Source organism: Streptopelia decaocto, assembly GCF_964273445.1.
Source record: "Streptopelia decaocto genome assembly, chromosome: 22".
Lineage (NCBI taxonomy): Eukaryota > Metazoa > Chordata > Aves > Columbiformes > Columbidae > Streptopelia > Streptopelia decaocto.
This window is the reverse complement of record NC_138677.1, coordinates 6,099,188-6,117,149: the sequence shown is the minus strand read 5'-3', so window position 1 is coordinate 6,117,149 and position 17,962 is coordinate 6,099,188. Positions and strand designations below refer to the sequence as shown.

Below are 17,962 nucleotides of genomic sequence, written 5' to 3'. Positions count from 1 at the left end.
GACTTTGGGCTTGGCCTTGTTGAACCTCATGACGTTCACACGGTTGTACCCTCCGGCCTGTCCAGGTCCCTCTGGGTGACGTCCCGTCCCTCCTGACTACCCACCGGGTCACTCCATTTGGTGTCGTTTTGAACGCCTCGGTACCTCAGCTTGTAATCCAGCCCAGCTCTGCCTCTCCTGGTACCACCTGGGGACACCTGGTTCACGCTGGTGTCATGAACACCCATTTTCTCCATCCCAGGTGAGGGGATATGTAACTTGGATCACTTTTTTGCCACATATTGACTACTCAAATTCGCACTGATCGAGGTGTGTGTGGCACCACACGTCACCACCAGCACTTCACGGTGAAATCATCCCTTCCTTGTGAATTCGCACAGCACCCAGGATGTGGAAACTTTGCCCTGTGCTTGGTGTCCATGAGGGTAACACCATTGTTTTCATCTCAAAGGGAAGAAGCCCCAACAACTTGCCTGAGTTACAAGTGCAAAGTCAAGCATCTCCCTACTGAAAACTCCCACATCGGGCTGATTCTGGTACTAAACCTTCAGGCTCAAGCTTTCTTCCTCGTGGCTTTCCAGGCAATTTAAATACACTCTCAAACCGAGGCACAGAAGTGTCTTTATTCCGTGGTTATCAAGCCCCTAAACTGAACAGACATCTTGATCGTTTCGCCAACAATTTAATGCTTGTGGCATGAGGTTATTTCCATGCCTTAAGAAAACAGCTCGGCTAAATAAGTGAGTGATGTCATTCCTCATTCAGGCTCCCAGATTCGTGGTGTCAAACGTCCCTCAGGAGAGGCCCCGGGACACAGTGGCTCCTCGGGGACTATTTCCATCCCTCAGATTCTCTAATCTCTTCTTCCTTCCTTCCTCCTTTCTATTTCCTTCCCTTTCACTACAAACGGCCAGTATTTCACTCCAGTGCTCCCAGCCTGCACAACGTGCTTTTAGAATTGGGTGGTTGTTGTGGGTTTTATCTTTTTATTTTCTCACAACCAGAAATAAAGCCTAATTGAAGGTAATTACTCTCCCATTTGGAGGGGTTGGCTATTTGCAGGGCCTCATTTTTTATTTTTTCTAGTCAAATTAGCAGAAGTTAGTTTTAAAAGTGATGGTTTTCTCCTAAAATTGTTCTTCAGATGGAGGGTGGTGCTCAGAACCAGAAACTTTGCACTCGTGCTGAATTCTGCATGTCTGGAAACCAAAGCAGCACTATCAGGAAATCATTGAGGTGAGGGGACAGACGGTGGATTCGACTCCTAATGAATCGGGAAAATGCACATGCTCATTAATTAATATGAGCCTCTGAATAAATTAATCTTTCAATAGAGTCATCCGGGGTCCTCCTAAGAGCCCAAAACGAGGAACAAACTCAGTCCACGTCCAATTGACTTTTAAGCTACACAGCTCTCAAATATATACTTGTCTTGGCCAGCGGTACCATCACCCTGTATTTACTGAACTACTCCACTGTTATTTTGAAGTACATGTTGCACAGAGGCACTATACCCAGTGACTTAGAGTTCCCTTGCATTTCTCTGCAAACAGTGAAAATATAACTTTTAATATATATAGAATGCTCTGCTGTTTAGAAAGCAAATGGAAGGTGCAAGAGTGGTGGAAATAACACGTGTTGCCCTGTGCTGGACTCTGTGCCTTGCACAAATGCATCCAATAAATATATTTATAATACTAAAAGATTACAGCAGTAAGGGATTTACCCTTCGACTAAAACACAAGACGCATACATAGGTTGCTATGTGTTATTTTTCATACTGTCACACACATCAATATGTTGCCACTGCTAAAAGTCAAATTTCGTTCGAGTCAGGTCTAAATCCAGCTGGAACATTTTAAATAGTTCTAGTCATGGAGGTCAGAGCACTTATCTGTTACAAATAACAGGTATTTAAAGCATATTATACTAAACAGATACTATACTAAATGCAAAACATGCTAAAATATGGTCAGCAGGTACATTGTGAAAATGTTCAGGCTCCATGTATGGGACTAAAATAATCCCAGCCCAGAGAAGACAGGTAGGGCTGTATGGTATAAATATAAAATAATAACAGAATGAAATAACCAGAGAAAAGAGGTTGAACATCCTGGTGCTTCCAAGAGAACCCAGAGCCTGACTCGGTGCCCCGGAGAAGGAGTTTTGTGCTGCCAGCAGCCCCACCAGCTGTGACTGTGGAGGAGCTGGGCCCCGCAAGGACACGCGATGCACTCGGCATCTCCTATTTCTTTTTTCTGAGAACGCACATTTCTTTTGCTTGCTCTTTAATGACATCAGGGAGGGTTTGCTTTCTTAATAGCGCTTTTCTTTGTTTCCTTTGTACTTTTATTTTCACAGTATCACAGTACGTTAGGGATTGGAAGGGCCCTGGAAAGCTCATCCAGTGCAATCCCCCCATGGAGCAGGAACACCCAGATGAGGTTACACAGGAAGGTGTCCAGGCGGGTTGGAATGTCTGCAGAGAAGGAGACTCCACAACCCCCTGGGCAGCCTGGGCCAGGCTCTGCCACCCTCACCGGGAACAAGTTTCTTCTCAAATTTAAGTGGAACCTCTTGTGTTCCAGCTTGATCCCATTACCCCTTGTCCTATCATTGTTTGCCACCCAGAAGAGCCTGGCTCCATCCTCATGGCACTCACCCTTTAGATATTTATAAACATTAATAAGGTCGCCCCTCAGTCTCCGCTTCTCCAAGCTAAAGAGCCCCAGCTCCCTCAGCCTTTCCTCACATGGGAGATGCTCCACTCCCTCCAGCATCTTTGTTGCTCTATGCTGGACCCTCTCCAGCAGTTCCGTGTCCTTCTGGAACCGAGGGGTCCAGAACTGGACACAATTTCTGTACACTGGAAAGTGCACTGCCACTTTCTCCTCTTTTCCCTATATCACGATACCATTTTTTCGCATTGTCTGCTGCCGATCTCATTTCATTTTGCACACAGCCACTGACCCCAAGCCCCCTTCCCCAGCCATTGTATTTTTCCTGTTGGAAACGCGGGTCTTGCGGTGATTTCTCATCGCCGCTTTTGGGAAGCACTCGGACACAAACCTCATGTGGAACACGAGCGAGTCAAACCTGCAAAGCTGAAACGGGCAGTGAGTTGTTCTGCCCTGAGTCCATTCGGTTCGACCAAAGCCTGGAGTCCTGTTTGCATCCAAACTACAATATCTGACAAGGAAAAAAAGAAACGCCTTTGATCCTCAGGTAAAACAGACCGAGAAAATCCCTTTATAATTGCTAATAGTTCATGGGGCTAAAATTGTTGTTGTAGCACAATCTGTGGGAACAACACAGGAGAACCCTTTCCTGCCGAAAGAATGCTGAAGTTTAATTACCGCACATGGCATGAGGGAGGATTTCAGTCTGCAGGGCCGTGTGTTCAGGCAGTTACTAGGTAGCTGGAATATTGATGCGTCAGTCTAATCTCTGCTGTGCCAGAGAACAGCAGCGGGGTCTCATTCTCATGACGGGGTAGAGGGAACGCCGCACGTTTCTTAGCCCTTATCATCGCCCCCATTGCTATGCCAGGCAGCTTAATTAATAACTGTCGACGTCTTGTCATTTATCATTACTCGAAGGGGAGGTGAGGACCCTCCCGTGTGCACGCTGTACACGTAAATTAAAGCTGTCTCGAGCCATCTCACGGGTTTGCTGCCGTCAGCCGCTCGCTCCGTCCTTCCTGCGGCTCGAGGACTCGCATCTGTTTACATAATGTAAAATAAAAATACACGCACACGCAGGCCTGGTGGAGAATGAACCTGGGCTCATGCTGTTGTAGAGAGTCCAACTGCTGAGCTCACAACAGGACGCTTACTGCGAGATTCTGAGTGTACGTCGGGGAAGAACACACAGGAGCAAGGAAAGGGGTCCTTGAGACAGTGGGAAAGCACCGCAGTCAGGCAACGACAGCAATAGGAGCTCTTTCACTGACTTCAAATGCCATTAGAGCAACATCTTATTTTCATATCACACAACTAAATACTAAGCGGTTCGGGATATGTAAATTGTTCATATTGCTTTGAAATCAGATTACTGCCTTGGGAACACCCAGACTGGCTCTGGGCACGAGACAAGATTCCATTTCTAACAGTCAAGCAGAAATGATCCCTCCCCGTGAACACGTAGATTCCTGGCGGCATTTTACAGCAAAGATCAATTCCGACTGACGTGAGAAGGTGGACACAACACCCTTCCAAACCAAATAACCGGTTTATCAGCGGTGCTGCTCTGCCTGGGGGAGCACAGTGTGCCGGGGGCCACGCGCAGGGAAACAGGAGCCTCACCGATCTTATTATTGAAGCTAAAAACCAATAAAATGAACCTTGTTTGCTCTGTACAATAAACTGAACAGTGAGAAATGTTCAGGGTGATCTGCGGATGCAGACAGAGCTTCCCGTGCCCGCCGAAGACGGACGATGGAACCACCGGGGGTTTGGTTGTGCAGGTACGTTTGACTCTGAATTTGGGTGTTGAAGGCCAGTAGAATGTGCTGCCTTTAAAGAACCGTGTTAAGCCAAGACTCACTAAAGTACTTGTTAAAGCCACTTGTATGATTCAGGTCACATTTCTCAGGAAAAGAAGTTAAATTGTGGGAAACGGCAGTTTGGCCAAGCCGGGTGTCCTCATGCTGCCTTCACACGGGGGCTGAGCCTACACACAGGAGAGTTTGCGTAGCACAGAATAAAACCTCTTTCTTTCAGACAAACTATACATCCTGCTAAGATTTCCTAAAGAACATGATCAAACAGCCCCCAGCACATGGACAAGTGCCCCCGAGCTTGTGAACTACCCACACTGAAGATGGCACGGGGAGAAGCAGCGAGAGGCTTAAGACAGGCCTAGTACCCGGGGGTCGAACGGCTGAACTGACTCGGAGAGCGTTTCAGCAACGCGATCCGGTGGTAATTCTGGCCGCAGCAAATTGGCCTGTTTGGCCGGGCTGAAATAGCACGTTGTGCATGCGTCAGGAAATGAGCTCATCACACGCGGAGCCTCCGCCTGCAGGTGATAAGTAAGGGCCCGACAAATTAATCTCATCAGCCGCGCTCATCTCGGGCGCCGCTCCGCGCCAGGCCGCAGTGTGTGGGCTGCAAGCTATTTATTTCATTTGCCTAACTAAACAGGTAGTTGGAATGACCAGGATACAAATGTTCTGTCTGCAGCCTGGATTGTTCTTGCTGAAATGGGGAAGAAGTATCGTGTCACATTGTACAGACAGGGAAACAAATTATCCTGGGGACAGCTTGGCTCTGCTGCTGTGTTTTGAATTGTGCATTCTATAAATCTAATGAAGTGAATTTGTTGTTTTCCTTAGGCTTTTCCTCTTCACTGACAAGCATCTTTATTAGTAATTGTGATTATTTATAACAGGCTGCAACTATAGGGACTAGAATTAGGATGAGAAGACTGTTTTTAATTCTCTGGGCAAGGAAATACAATTCAGGTTTAGTTTCTGCTCATTAGCCTTTTGTTTTCGCTTTCGTGAAATACATCAACCTGAGATTCCTCTGTCATCTGCCTGGTACCCACCGGCTCACTCAGGAGACACCGTAACTGCTGAATTCACAGTCTGCTCCTTGCTGTGGGGTGACACTGGTTGTACACTCGATGATCTGCACTATTGCTCCTCTGCGGGGGGACAGGAGACCCGGATCCGCTCCCCACGGGGTGTTTGCTGGGGACACTCTCGCATGACAACTCGGCCAATTTGGCTTCAGCAAAACCTCCTGTCCTCCAGCCCTAATTACGGTGCTGGCACGGCACCCTGCGAGTGGGTTTCTAATTGTTTGTATTTATTCGCAGAGTCTCTGCTGCCCAGGGTCCTGTGATAAATATAATCCCACTCCTGGCTAATTCGAGGGTTTTTTTGGGGGGGAGGGAAGAAGGGAGGGTAATTTCATGGTAAACCATAATTACTAGTACAAGTAGTACCTTAATTGCCAATCCAATCTGAGGGGGTAGCTGAGGCTCGAATCAGCCTAATTAGAATTCTACTTGTTTATAATAAATAGGTGGTAATTGCTAATTGGATGGAGCCTACATTATGTTCAAATGGGAAGCATTTGAAAGTGTGAATTTCATGTCGGTTTGTGTTTAATTTTGGCCATTTCCTACTTGCATTAGGCTGACAGTCCAGCACAAAACCAAACAGACATTTAAATCCTCCAAGCCTTATACTGCTATTAAATTCTAGTGGCATAGACCCCTGGCAAAAGAGAAGACTTGATAAAGCAACCTATAGCTGTTTGTATGTGGAATGCTGAGCTCTTTAAAAATCTGCTTCCAGCTACAGGTGGAACATGTAGAAGATTTGAATGAATGAATTGAACAATCCCGGCCCCAGCACTGCCCCTGAGGCTCTGCACTGGGTCCAGGCCTCAACTGACTCTGCCCATTGACCACGACTCTCTGGTTCTTCCCTTCAGCCAGTTCGCAGTCACCTCACTCCCCGCTCATCCAGCCGCACTCCCTCAGTTCAGCTGTGAGGACGCTGTGCAGACGGTGTCAATGCCTCACTCAAGCCCAGGGAGATCACGTCCACCGCTCTGCCATCATCCATCCACCTTGCTATGTCCTCATAACAGTCACTGAGGTTGGTCAAGCATGACTGCCCCTTGGTGAAGCCATGCTGACTGCCCCTAATGACCCTCTTCTCCCTGATACGCCTTGAGATGGCACCAAGGAGAAGTCGTTCCATCAGTTTCCCAGGGATGGAGGTGAGGCTGACCGGTCTAGAGTTCCCCGGGTCCTCCTTCCTGCCCTTTTTGAAGCCTGCAGTGCCATTTGCTGTCCTCCAGTCCTCGGGCACCGCTCCCGTTTCCCAAGACTCGGCAAAGATGATGGAGAGCGGTCCAGCAGTGACCTCAGCCAGCTCCCTCAGCACCCGCGGGCGCATCCCATCCGAACCCATGGATTTATGGTGTCCAGGTTGCAGATACAGCAAAACACAAGTGTCAAGGTGTTCAAACCTGCCCATAGTGATCTATACTCCTACCTGCATAGTCACAATGGGATGTGTACTTGGAACGGATGGATCAGTAGCTCCTCTTTGCCCTATTTTTAGATTTTATTCTATTTTTCTTTTTAATTTGGAATCCTTCAGGGACAAATCTTGAGTTTCTTAGATAAGCTTCAGTTCTCACAGCTTCTAGGCTAATACCTCCTTATTTGCAAGAGGGCTTAGGGCCCTGGAAACCCAGCAAGGGGCAAGTGGAGGAGCTGCTCGCACTCTTTCCAACCTAACTAAAATCAGTTTTTCCTATCAATCAAACCCTACATGAGGCCTCCTCCAACTCGCAGGCTCCTCACCTTTGTGTTACGATCCCGCTGCACTCACTGCCATGGCAACGGCAGAGGCCATTCCGGCAGGAGAAGCTGCCTTAGCTACTGTGCGCTGGGAATCCCTGCGCTGGGAATCCCGGCACTGGGGCGCAATGGAACCTGGAGCGAGGAGGGCTGGGAAACGGGGGGGGCAAAGGAGGAGGGAGGGGGGGCAAAGGGGGGTGGCAAAGGGGGGGTGGCAAAGGGGGGGGGAGGGGGGCAAAGGGGGGGCAAAGGAGGAGAGAAGGGGGGGCAAAGGGGGGGCAAAGGAGGAAAGAGGGGGCAAAGGAAAGGAAAAAAATAAAAAGAAAATAAAAAGAAAAAAATAAAAAGGAAAAAATCAAAGAAAAAAGCGCAAAAAACGAAAAAGTAAAAAGCAAAAAATAAAAAAGAGAAAAGGGGAAAAATAAAAAGCAAAAAAAATAATAAGAAGAAAATGGAAAGGCTGGTGGTTTCCCCCCAGATGAGTGTGGGTGCTGAGAGCTCTTCTGTCTGCAACGAAGGGAACGACTCGAACCACCCCTGCCCGTCCTGCTCGTCACACCAGCCTCTCTGCTCCTTCCGCTGATGTTCCCACGTATCACTCGCAGAACCCTCAACACCATTCGGGCGTTCGCCCCGTTCCTCCGGCTGCCTGTGCGGGTGCGTGCGGCTCCAGGAACACCCGGCGACCCCGGACACTCACACTCCCAGACACCCGCTGGAAAACACACTCGGAACTTTGCTCAAGGGCCCTGGAGTGTCCGCGTTATAAAGTCAAAGCAAACGAGGATCCAGCCGCAAGGCAAAGGCTGCGGGCAGGAGAGCCTGCGGTGTCTCCGGGTGGCCCAGAAGGCCAGTTTTACAGCTAAAAATCGGGTCATTTTAGCAATAATTGCAGGTAGATGTCTCCACCCCGTGGTGTGAAGTGGAAGCATCTTCAGAAAACTCCTGATGTGCTATTCTATGCAAAGGCAACATGTTAAATTCATCGTATAACAAACACACTGTACTCAGCCTTTCTGCACAGAATGATCCACATCCTGCACAGCATTAACAGTTTTCGGCCCAAACCCTCTACTTTGCCTCAAGTCACTTGGGTGACTTAAGCATTTAGGCTTTTTAGAAGTATTTATAAGTTTAGCCTAATTAACTCTGTGCAATTTTGGAATGTACATGATTTTTCATAACCACATTCTGGACAGCTCGAAATCACCTTACAATCAACTCATATACCCAGGTCCTGTCCCCCGGCTCCCGTTCCATTTACCGGTTCCAGCTGGTAAGCTCCCGGTTTACAATATAAATGCCCATTTGGCAAACCCGTTTGCCTGATCTATACGTTATTATCTGATTTTTGTAACCGTAATTCTCATTACAAAGTAATAATTCATCAAAAGAGTGTCAATGACTCATGTCCCACTGGTCAAATACATAATAAAGCACTAATTGATATATAGCGTGTAAACACACACACACAAAAAAGGAGACAAGAAGGTACAGAAAATAGAAGCACTACACGAACTGAAGCGCTAATTGGTGTAAATTCGCATTGCATGGACTATGGAACTTCCAATGTCTCAAAACCAATGAACCTGGTGCACAGTTAAATGGAAGTTACGTTGCATTTACAACGTCTGCCAGCAGAGTGGGATCCTCCACCACCGACCAGCAACTCCCCGGCAAAAACCACAGCGAGGAAAGAGCTTAAATGGAATAGAAATAGGTTCTCATTGCCCTGAGACATAAGGCGATGCGATAGTTGTAATGTGTTCTATGGCCTCGGCAGAATTCCCTAATGAAACCACAGACTGAACTTTAATTACTATCTAGAACTCCATAGGACACCTTTAACACCGTAATTTGTGCCGACCTCTTCAAAACCGTAAATATCCTGTGACTATGTTGCAAATAAGAAGAATTTAAAGGATTTTATTTAATTTAGGCAATTATAAGTATCATTGCCCATAAGTTGTTCAGCGTAGGAATGAACTCTGGCTCTTCCAAAGTTTTTTTGCAGAATGTTCATTTAATTGTTTTGTTTCGCCAGCTCAGTAGCAGCTCACACAGCTCAATAAAAGCAGCACCCAGTGATGGTCTCGAGAAAAATAGCCCGGATGTCTTAGCACTGAAGGAATTTAAAGGCTCATCACTTGGCGGATAACCCTAAACACTTATTTCTTAGCATCTCCAGAAATATATGGGATTCTTATTACAATAAAACCTGAAAATATTGCAGCCTCTCCCACCTCACATGCACAGACCATGCGCTAAAGTGTAGATTTGCTCATCTATACCCACAAAAATGCTTTGAAAGGGGTGAACATTCTGCTCCTGTTCCTCGGGGATGCTCCGGTTCCTGGTTCTTCCGTGTGGTCTGATGGAAACAACAGACGAGATGTGCAACCTGCCAAAAGCTGAGCTCATTGGGGATTGTTCAGAATATTTGCCCGTCAAGCTCTTTAACGGCTCCTGAGCTGATCCTAAAGAGCAGGCTGGGTTTAATGGAAAGCGGCTGCTGCCCTGGCCGCGGCTCAGCACGCTCAGCGCCCCGTGGAAGAGCCACGGGAGCAAACGCAGTGGAGAGACGGGGCTCGTTGTGTTAGAAATGGTGATTTATCGAAGTGTTCTGGCAAGCGGGTTTCGCTGCCTCCAGGACGAACGTTGGAGCAGAGACGCCGCTTCTTTGTGACCTTCCAGGGAAGGGACGTTGCCCTCGCCCTCACACGGCAGCGGGCGGCAAAGCCAGGGGAGGAAAGGGAAAAGGAACGGGAAAAGGGGGAATGTCAGCTTGGTGCTGGTGAACACTCATTCCCAGCACCGCGACTTGGGAAGAACTCAAACACCAGAACATGATTGAGAGTCTATAGCGATTGACTTGGAAGCTGAATGTCTGAAATGCATCTGGCTTCTGTTTCGGGCCATTCATCACAGATAGCGCAACACTTTATAACTCACTTGGATAATTGATCCCCACCTGTGCAGTACCAACAGGTTGGTACTCAGAGTAATGAGATGGAGTCAGCGTGAGCGAGAACTGAGTCTGTGCACCAGGAAGAGTGGAGAAGCGTCCTCCTCCGAGGGAAAGTGGAACAAACCCATAGAAAGCTCAAAGATAAAGCCCCATTTTCCAGCCTTCAGCTCATTAGGGGAGCGTTCGTTACAAAAACTGACCATCATCCATGCCGCTTTATTTTCTCTACCCAACACAGTGCTTGACCGAAGAGATGTTGACTTTGCGAAGGTTAAAGGTGGCCGCCCCAGCCAACAAATGGGGTTTCTCAGGAGGGGAGGGTTGTTGTTCTTTCTCCCGCAGGAATGAAGTGTCGGGAGGATGCCGAGGTCACCGCAGCCCCCGCTGAGCCGCCGAGTGACAGCGGCAGCTGCAGGAGGTGCCGGAGCAGCGCGACGCGCTGGTCCCACGCTGGGGAGGGGTCGCCACCTCCTCTTCCCACAGCTCAACCCAGAGGAGCGGCAGCGAGGGCTCCGGGGGAAACAGGGGCCCAGCAGCTCCACCGGGAGCACAAAGCGACGCGCGGGAATCGAGTGGCGCCCGTGGACGGACCCTCGCTCGGACCTCACGGGGATCCCCCAACGGGAGCCTAAAGCTGCTCCTGGCTAAAGTCAACACTGCAATAACACTCAGTCCTCATTTCCCTTCTATTGCCCAAGTGTACGTGCAAGGACAGAAATGTGGTTTTGCATCATTAGCCAGATAGTTGTTTATTCTCTAATACGACACAGCAACAACTTCAAATCATTACAAGAGTTCTACCTAAAGAATTAATTAGGTATCAGATATTTAGTGTTTTGCAAGAAAATCAAGATCCACTTGCCAGAACAGTGATTGTTGTTCTTGTTCAGAAATATTTGGACTAAGCACACTTGGAGAAGGTGAAGCTCTAAGAACCAGCAGATAGGACAGGAAAACCTTTTTCCTTTTTGTCTTTTTTACTGATTCCTTGAAATGTCACAATTCTGAATTACACAGAAGTCAAATAAAAGCGTCGCTTAAGCCCCTGTGAAAAACGAAAGCTCCGTGTCCATCTGCTCAATCTCTGTGCCAGAGAGAACACAAAACCAGCACCAACGGTGCAAGGGGGAAGAGACGCACACACCTAAATATTGGAGATGGTTGCAAGCGGATAATGGGAACGTGGAACACACGCACATGAATTGCCACTGAAAACATGGAAAACCACCTTGAGAGAAGGGCAGTGACCCCGGAGAGTGGGCTGGGGCATTCCCAGCTGCCGCGCTTCTGCGGAAAGGGGGTTGAGAACAGATTCCCCATTAATGCCTTTTCAACGGGCTCCGGGGTCGAAGAATCTGCTTTCTGTTAGGAAAACACTATAAAACTTTCAACAAAAGCGATGAAAGACGTGTCTCCCGTTGGCACAAAGCAGGAGATCTCCCTGCAAGGAGCAGCACGTCGAGAACTCCCTGGAAAGCGGAATACGGACAGAACAACCACCACTGGCGGCAAATACACGTGGTACAAAGCTAACGAAACAAACTAAATCACTCAAACCCCGCATGTGTGCACAAGCAAGGTTTAATACTTTAAAAAAATTAGGATTTGGCCTTAAATAATATATAATCAGTGAAGTCCTTTCTTACTTTTATTTCCCAGCTCAGCTCTTGAAATTTGGCATCTGTCGAATTCTGTCTCAGGGCCTTTCCCAAACCCAAGACGTGGGGAATTTTGTTAACAGTGCAATAAAAATAACTTCATAGTGTTACAAGGAAACATTAAAGCCTTTTTCTGTGTGTGCTGCTCCTTCCCTTTAAAAAAAAAAAATACAGACATTGTTTCTTTAAAAGGCTCCATCTGCAAATCCCATTAGATGTGCATATAAGGTTTCGGATGATTAATAGTCGCCTGCTCTGCTTTGGTTGGCGGGACCGAGCGTGTGTACGTTAACCCCTCCTTCCCCTCTCACATTTCACTTTGCAAACTTGTCACTCTCTCCCAGCACAGTATTTAAAAAGTGTTTCCCGCATGTCCAGCGCTTCACAAGGACACAAACTTCAAGCCTCGGGGAGCGATCCGGGGCATCGAGCTGGTCACTGGTTTCCAGCTGCGACGATGAAGATGTTGAGAAGAGTTCGCCGGGTGCCACATCTGCGGCAGCGTGAAACCCACGGGCAAACTGTTGTTTGAGGGGAGAAATCTATTCTGTACAATTTGGGAGGATTTTTCCCCTTCTTTTTGGAAGCCTGAGCCAGAACCGGCGCCCAAGGTGGGAACCCAAGGACTGGAAGCCAATGGATCCCACCAGCAGCAGCTGCATGCGCGGCCCACAACCTTCTGCCCCAATCTGGGGGAGCCTGCGGGGCACCCCGGATGTCACCGCAGCCTCCGGGCTCCACCACTACCCACCGGCACCGTTCTCCTGCCACCCAAAAGCAGATTTCACCCCTTACGCCGATTTCTCCAGCGCCTGCCTGGTGGCTGCTCCCCACAGCTTCCCGCAGGAGGAGCGCGCCCTGGGGGAGCAGCACCCCCCTTGCCACCCCTCCCAATGGCACTTTGCGGCCACGGAGGCCACAAGGCGGCTGAACCCAGGGCTGGCTCTGGGCGCGGGGGAGCCGGGGGGCAGCAGCCCCCGGCCCGTGAGCGCGGCCACGGGGATGAACGAGGAGGAGGAGGCGCCAGCGAACACGACCAACGGGACGGAGAAAAGGGCGTCCAAAAGGAAAAAGGAAAGCTCAGGTAGGTGAGATGAAATAAGGGTTGTGGGACGGTACGGCTTATAGAGCATCTGTAAGATCAGGAATTACAAAGTATTTCCCTCATCTGCTTTATTTCTTAAGAGAAAGGCAAAGAGCAAAGAGCCCACATGTTGAGCTGCCTGTTGGAAATGTTATGTTAGGATTTTGACATCTCGGCTTCTGCTAAGAAGCACAAGACGCAAAGTCTCCCTTTAGACATAAGTTCTGTTTGGCCTCACTAAATATTCAACGTTTTCACCCCAAAAAGGAGGTACTGCCCAGCAGTACAGTGTCCAAAATGCAGAAAATGGAGATAGTTTCATTGTGTCATCCTAGCTAGTGAAACATCCTTCCTACAGTGCATTAATACTTATGTAACCTCCCATTTGCTGCTCTCTCAAACCCAGACACATGAAACCCGCATAGCGTTTCTTCTCCTCAGAAAGCTGTAAAAAATTAAGATGCTTATCTGCATTCATTTGCTATAGTATTTGTTTATAAGCCACAATGTGCTTTTCCCACCCAGCGGTGCTATTTAACAGCGAATATTTTCCAGTATCCCCATTTTACAGGTAGAGGGCACAGCGATAAAATATTAATCTCTAGTTTTTACAGGTTGGTGACAGGTGAGCCACCTCTAATCCAGCATCCACGGCTCCGTGTCGCAGTTTAAACGACAAGCTTGTGTTCACGCTCTATCACCCAATCTTTATTCTCTTCCAATACAAACAGAGTGTCATGCAACAACTGAATCAACTAATATTCCCAACCTCTTTATCCCCAGAATCCAGTTTACTCCCATCAGTTATCTGTAGTTTCTAAAGAAAACGTTTTCTTTCCATACTTGCTGCTGTCCCATATACTTTTCCTTGCAGAACAAAGGACACATCCCAAAGGGAGGGCTTTTCATTTCACTCCCTTCTTGGCTTTCCAGACAGCAGCTCCAATTATTTGATATCCTCCTGGAAGCTTTTCCTTCCTTCTGCCCCAGACAAAATAAAACAAATGAAGGGAATGTCTGAGCAGTTGTATTGTGATTTCACTGTGCTGTGCTTCCTAAGTGACTTCACCTTACACCCTGCACCAAAGATCGTCACCACGCGCTTATAACACAACACACATCATATACCTAAAGGACACCTACAGGAAAGCTGGAGAGGGACTTTCTACAAGGGTGTAAAGTGACAGGATAAGGGGTGACAACTTTAAACTGAAACAGGGGATGTTTATATGGGATATAAGGAAGAAATTCACCCCCATGAGGGCGGTGAGGCCCTGGAACGGGGCGCCCAGAGGAGCTGTGGGTGTCCCGTCCCTCGTAGTGCTCAAGGCCAGGTTGGACGGGGCTTTAAGCAACCAAGTCTGGTGGAAGATGTCCCATGGGTGGAACTAGTTGGTCTTTACGGTCCCTCTAAGGTCCCTTCCAACCCAAATCTCACTATAATACACACAAAGTGCTAACTCGGCTGCCCGTTGCTTGGTAGGTCAGTGCAGGGTTATAATAGGTGTATAAGGAATGAAAGTAAAGATCAATCAAATCGTAGAATCATTCTGGTTGGAAAAGACCTTGCACCCAAGGCTGACACCACTGACCGATCACGCTGAGCTCGAGGGGTCACGACACAAACTCCTTAAAACTTCCGCTGAGCATTTCAATTAATTAATTAGCACCAGGCCTCCGCGATACACGTGTTCACACAGATCAGCACGACCACGAATGACACAACGCGTGTGCTTGTCCGCTAGAAACCCCGGTCGCGGGCAGCGGGGCGGCGAGCCGGGCGCGGAAGGAGAGGACGGCCTTCACCAAGGAGCAGCTGCGCGAGCTGGAGGCCGAGTTCGCCCACCACAACTACCTGACGAGGCTCCGGAGATACGAGATCGCCGTGAACCTGGATCTCACCGAGAGACAAGTACTGCCCAAACCCTGCCTCCCCGACTCCTCCTTCCTCCCCCACGGCTTCTCCCTAAAGCTGAAACCCAGATACGTTACTCAAGGAGTATTGTAATATTGTATTGTAATTTGTATTGTAATACAAAGCCTTCACATTCTTTTAAAACGCATTTGTTACAAATTTCTGTAAGTAGGATGATATATGTCCCATACACGCGTTCTTCCTGGGTCAGGTAGTACCTTGAGGTGATAAGGAAAGACAAAAATGAAGAGTTCTCTGGAGACAGATATTTCCGTCCTCTCATTGTGATCTCAGTCAGGGTTTCCTTATCAAAGCTTAGTGGAATTCTTCAATTAAGTGAAGCAAATTACAGCTCCTGAAGCATTAAATGGGATGGATGTATATTCTAGGCAAAGTACTTGTAAGACTTTTGCAGTTCTCAGATAAACTTCTGCCTGGAACAGTTTAGGAAGAATTGTTCCTGCCTTTGTCAGGGATGGATTACTTAAACCGACGAGATTCCTTTCACCTTTTCTTCTAGAGTTCCACTAAACATCTGTCTATTGGCACATATATACACATAGGTCTGCCCATACAGCACGGATCAAGGCAATAAGCACCTATTTGCTTTCCATCCCCCAGGTCAAAGTGTGGTTCCAAAACAGAAGGATGAAGTGGAAGCGCGTTAAAGGCGGCCAACCGGCATCCCCGCACCAACACGATGCAGAGGACGCGGACTCCGCCGCCTCCCCCAGCTCTGAATAGTCCGCACAGCACCGGGGGGAGCCACAGACCAGCAGGTGGATGTAAACCCCCTGCAGGGCAGCTGCACCGTGAGACAACCCTGCTTGCAACACCTATAGCCGTGAGTCTTCCGAGGTGTGTGACGCTGGAGGTCACAGCGGCGGTTAAAGAAACTCAGGACAAAACCACAGGAGGGTGTGATTTGGATTTTTGACTGAATGACTTTGCCCCTCTTTGGATTGTCCTCCTACCACACATGTGCCTTCGGAATAACAGCTAAAACCCACTGAACGTAAAGCAGGAGTCCGGGCTCTCAAACACTCAGGTTGTCAGTCAGCAACACATAATTCAGCTGTATTCTCACCCAGCCTTGCCCTGGTCACATCTATTGATTTGGTATTTGGACTTGCCGAGGCACATTTTCCTTGTGTTTTACTTTAGGAGACATAAATACAGAATCACAGAATGTCAGGGATTGGAAGGGACCTTGAAAGCCATCCATGCCCACATTGCAGTCATGGGTGCTGTCCCACCATGTCTCCGTCATTGCCACCAGGTCATCATCTCCTGCCCTAACACAGGTTTCTAACTCCTGGTTCCCCACGCTGTACACATTGGTGTGCAGGCATTTCAGAGCGAGCTGAGCACTCCCATTTCACCCAGGGGGATGAGAGGCCTCCCGGCCTTCATCAGCTCCAGAGTGCTGCCCCACTGATGCAAGCCCAGCTACATCCCCATCCCCCTTCGAGTCGAGTTTAAAGCTCTCCAAACGAGCCCTGCTCATTCCTGTCCCAGCACCTTCTGCCCCACCAGATAAACCTTTCCCACGTATCACTGTTTGGACCGGGGTCTTGTAAAACCAGCCGTTATCAGAGAACCCAAAGCGCTGCCTGTAGCACCAGTCCTGCAGCCAATTGCGTACAGACTGAATTTTTCTATTCCCTCCCATATTATCACCCAAAACCGGGAGGAGGGAAGAGAAAATCACTTGAGCCCCAGACCCTTTTACCATCCGACCCAAGGCCTTGAAGTCTCTTTTCATTCCCTCAGCCTGCGGGATGAGCTTCCTCCCATCCGTCTGGAAGTTCAGGGTGGGTGGGAGTGCGCTGGGTGCCCCAGGCTGGGGCGTCCTGGTGATGTCCCTGACCCAGCTCCAGGCAGATCACACCCTTCCCTGCCATGAGGGTCAGCTCTGCAGACGGGGCCCTCCGTCCCGCTCACAAGGGAATTGCCTACTACAATTACCTCTTTCTTTCTTATCTGGGGCGGTTTGAGGCGTGGGGTCAACTGCCTCTTTCTCTGTGCCCTCGCACCACATCCTCACCTGCTTCCTCCTCAAGCCCCAGGGTCCCGAACCTATGACGGAGGGGCAGCCGGGGAAGCAAACAGGTGGGGAGGGGGGTTGCCCACAGTCACCCATTTTTCTTGCAATGAAAATCGAGCATCTGTACAACCAGGCGGTAAGATTGCAAAATACGTATTTGAGACCAAAACTATATACTCAGCATTCTGCTCACCGCTTTCAGAACGTTCTGCTCACCGCTTTCAGAAGAGACAGCTTCACAGTGACGGTCCAAGGGTCCCTTGGTGATGGCAGCAATTGGCAGAGGGAGGTTTCTTCCAAACTTATTGTAAAACCTGAAATTAAATTGCTAGATGTCAATTTCAAATATTTTTTCAAAGCGGTTATTGCCAACGTCACAGCGGGTACAGCAGATTAAACACTCGACAACAGCCAGTACTATCTTGTTTTCGACATTCATATCTATTTAACTCAACTACTCTGTGGTCCTGCATTCCTTTTGGATTTATGGAATCTCACTGGAAACCCAGAGTTTTCTTTGTGATGTCAGGAGAAGTGGAAAACAACGTCTGGAGTCGTTTAACTGAGTTCACTGGCTGCATTTTCCATTGGAGACAAAACTTTCCTCTGAATAAACGTGCACATGTGTATGTTTGAATGACATATAAACCCATCTGTTAATCCAGGCATTGTGTGCAGTTACGCTCATTACTCACCGCCTTCTAAATCAATATCTGGATTTAGGAATTTCACATTTAAGTAACTAACTGAGCCCTTTTTGCAAAGTTGACAGGTGAAAGGCTATAGAAGGTATTTTCAATTTCAACCCAAACCCAGTAGGTGGAGAAAGGAGAATCTCTCTTTGCAAGCACCATTATATCTATTAAGCATTTGAGAAGCTGCAGTGTGTGCAGAGGGGTGTTTGCCGTTGCTTCTCAGAGCAGCTGGACAGATGTTCAGCAAACACCATCACCCTGGGAGAGCC

The 17,962-nt window shown here is 48.4% G+C and overlaps 1 protein-coding gene across 1 annotated transcript; it reads left to right on the top strand.

The window, feature by feature from the left end:
- Positions 1-12,289: 12,289 nt before the first annotated feature.
- Positions 12,290-15,695, top strand: MEOX1 (mesenchyme homeobox 1; the record flags this gene model as incomplete). Its single annotated transcript, XM_082070860.1, has 3 exons — positions 12,290-13,036; positions 14,782-14,948; positions 15,573-15,695. The coding sequence occupies exons 1-3, from the start codon at positions 12,589-12,591 to the stop codon at positions 15,693-15,695; spliced, it is 738 nt and encodes a 245-aa protein (XP_081926986.1). The 5' UTR covers positions 12,290-12,588.
- Between the last annotated feature and the right edge of the window lie 2,267 nt (positions 15,696-17,962).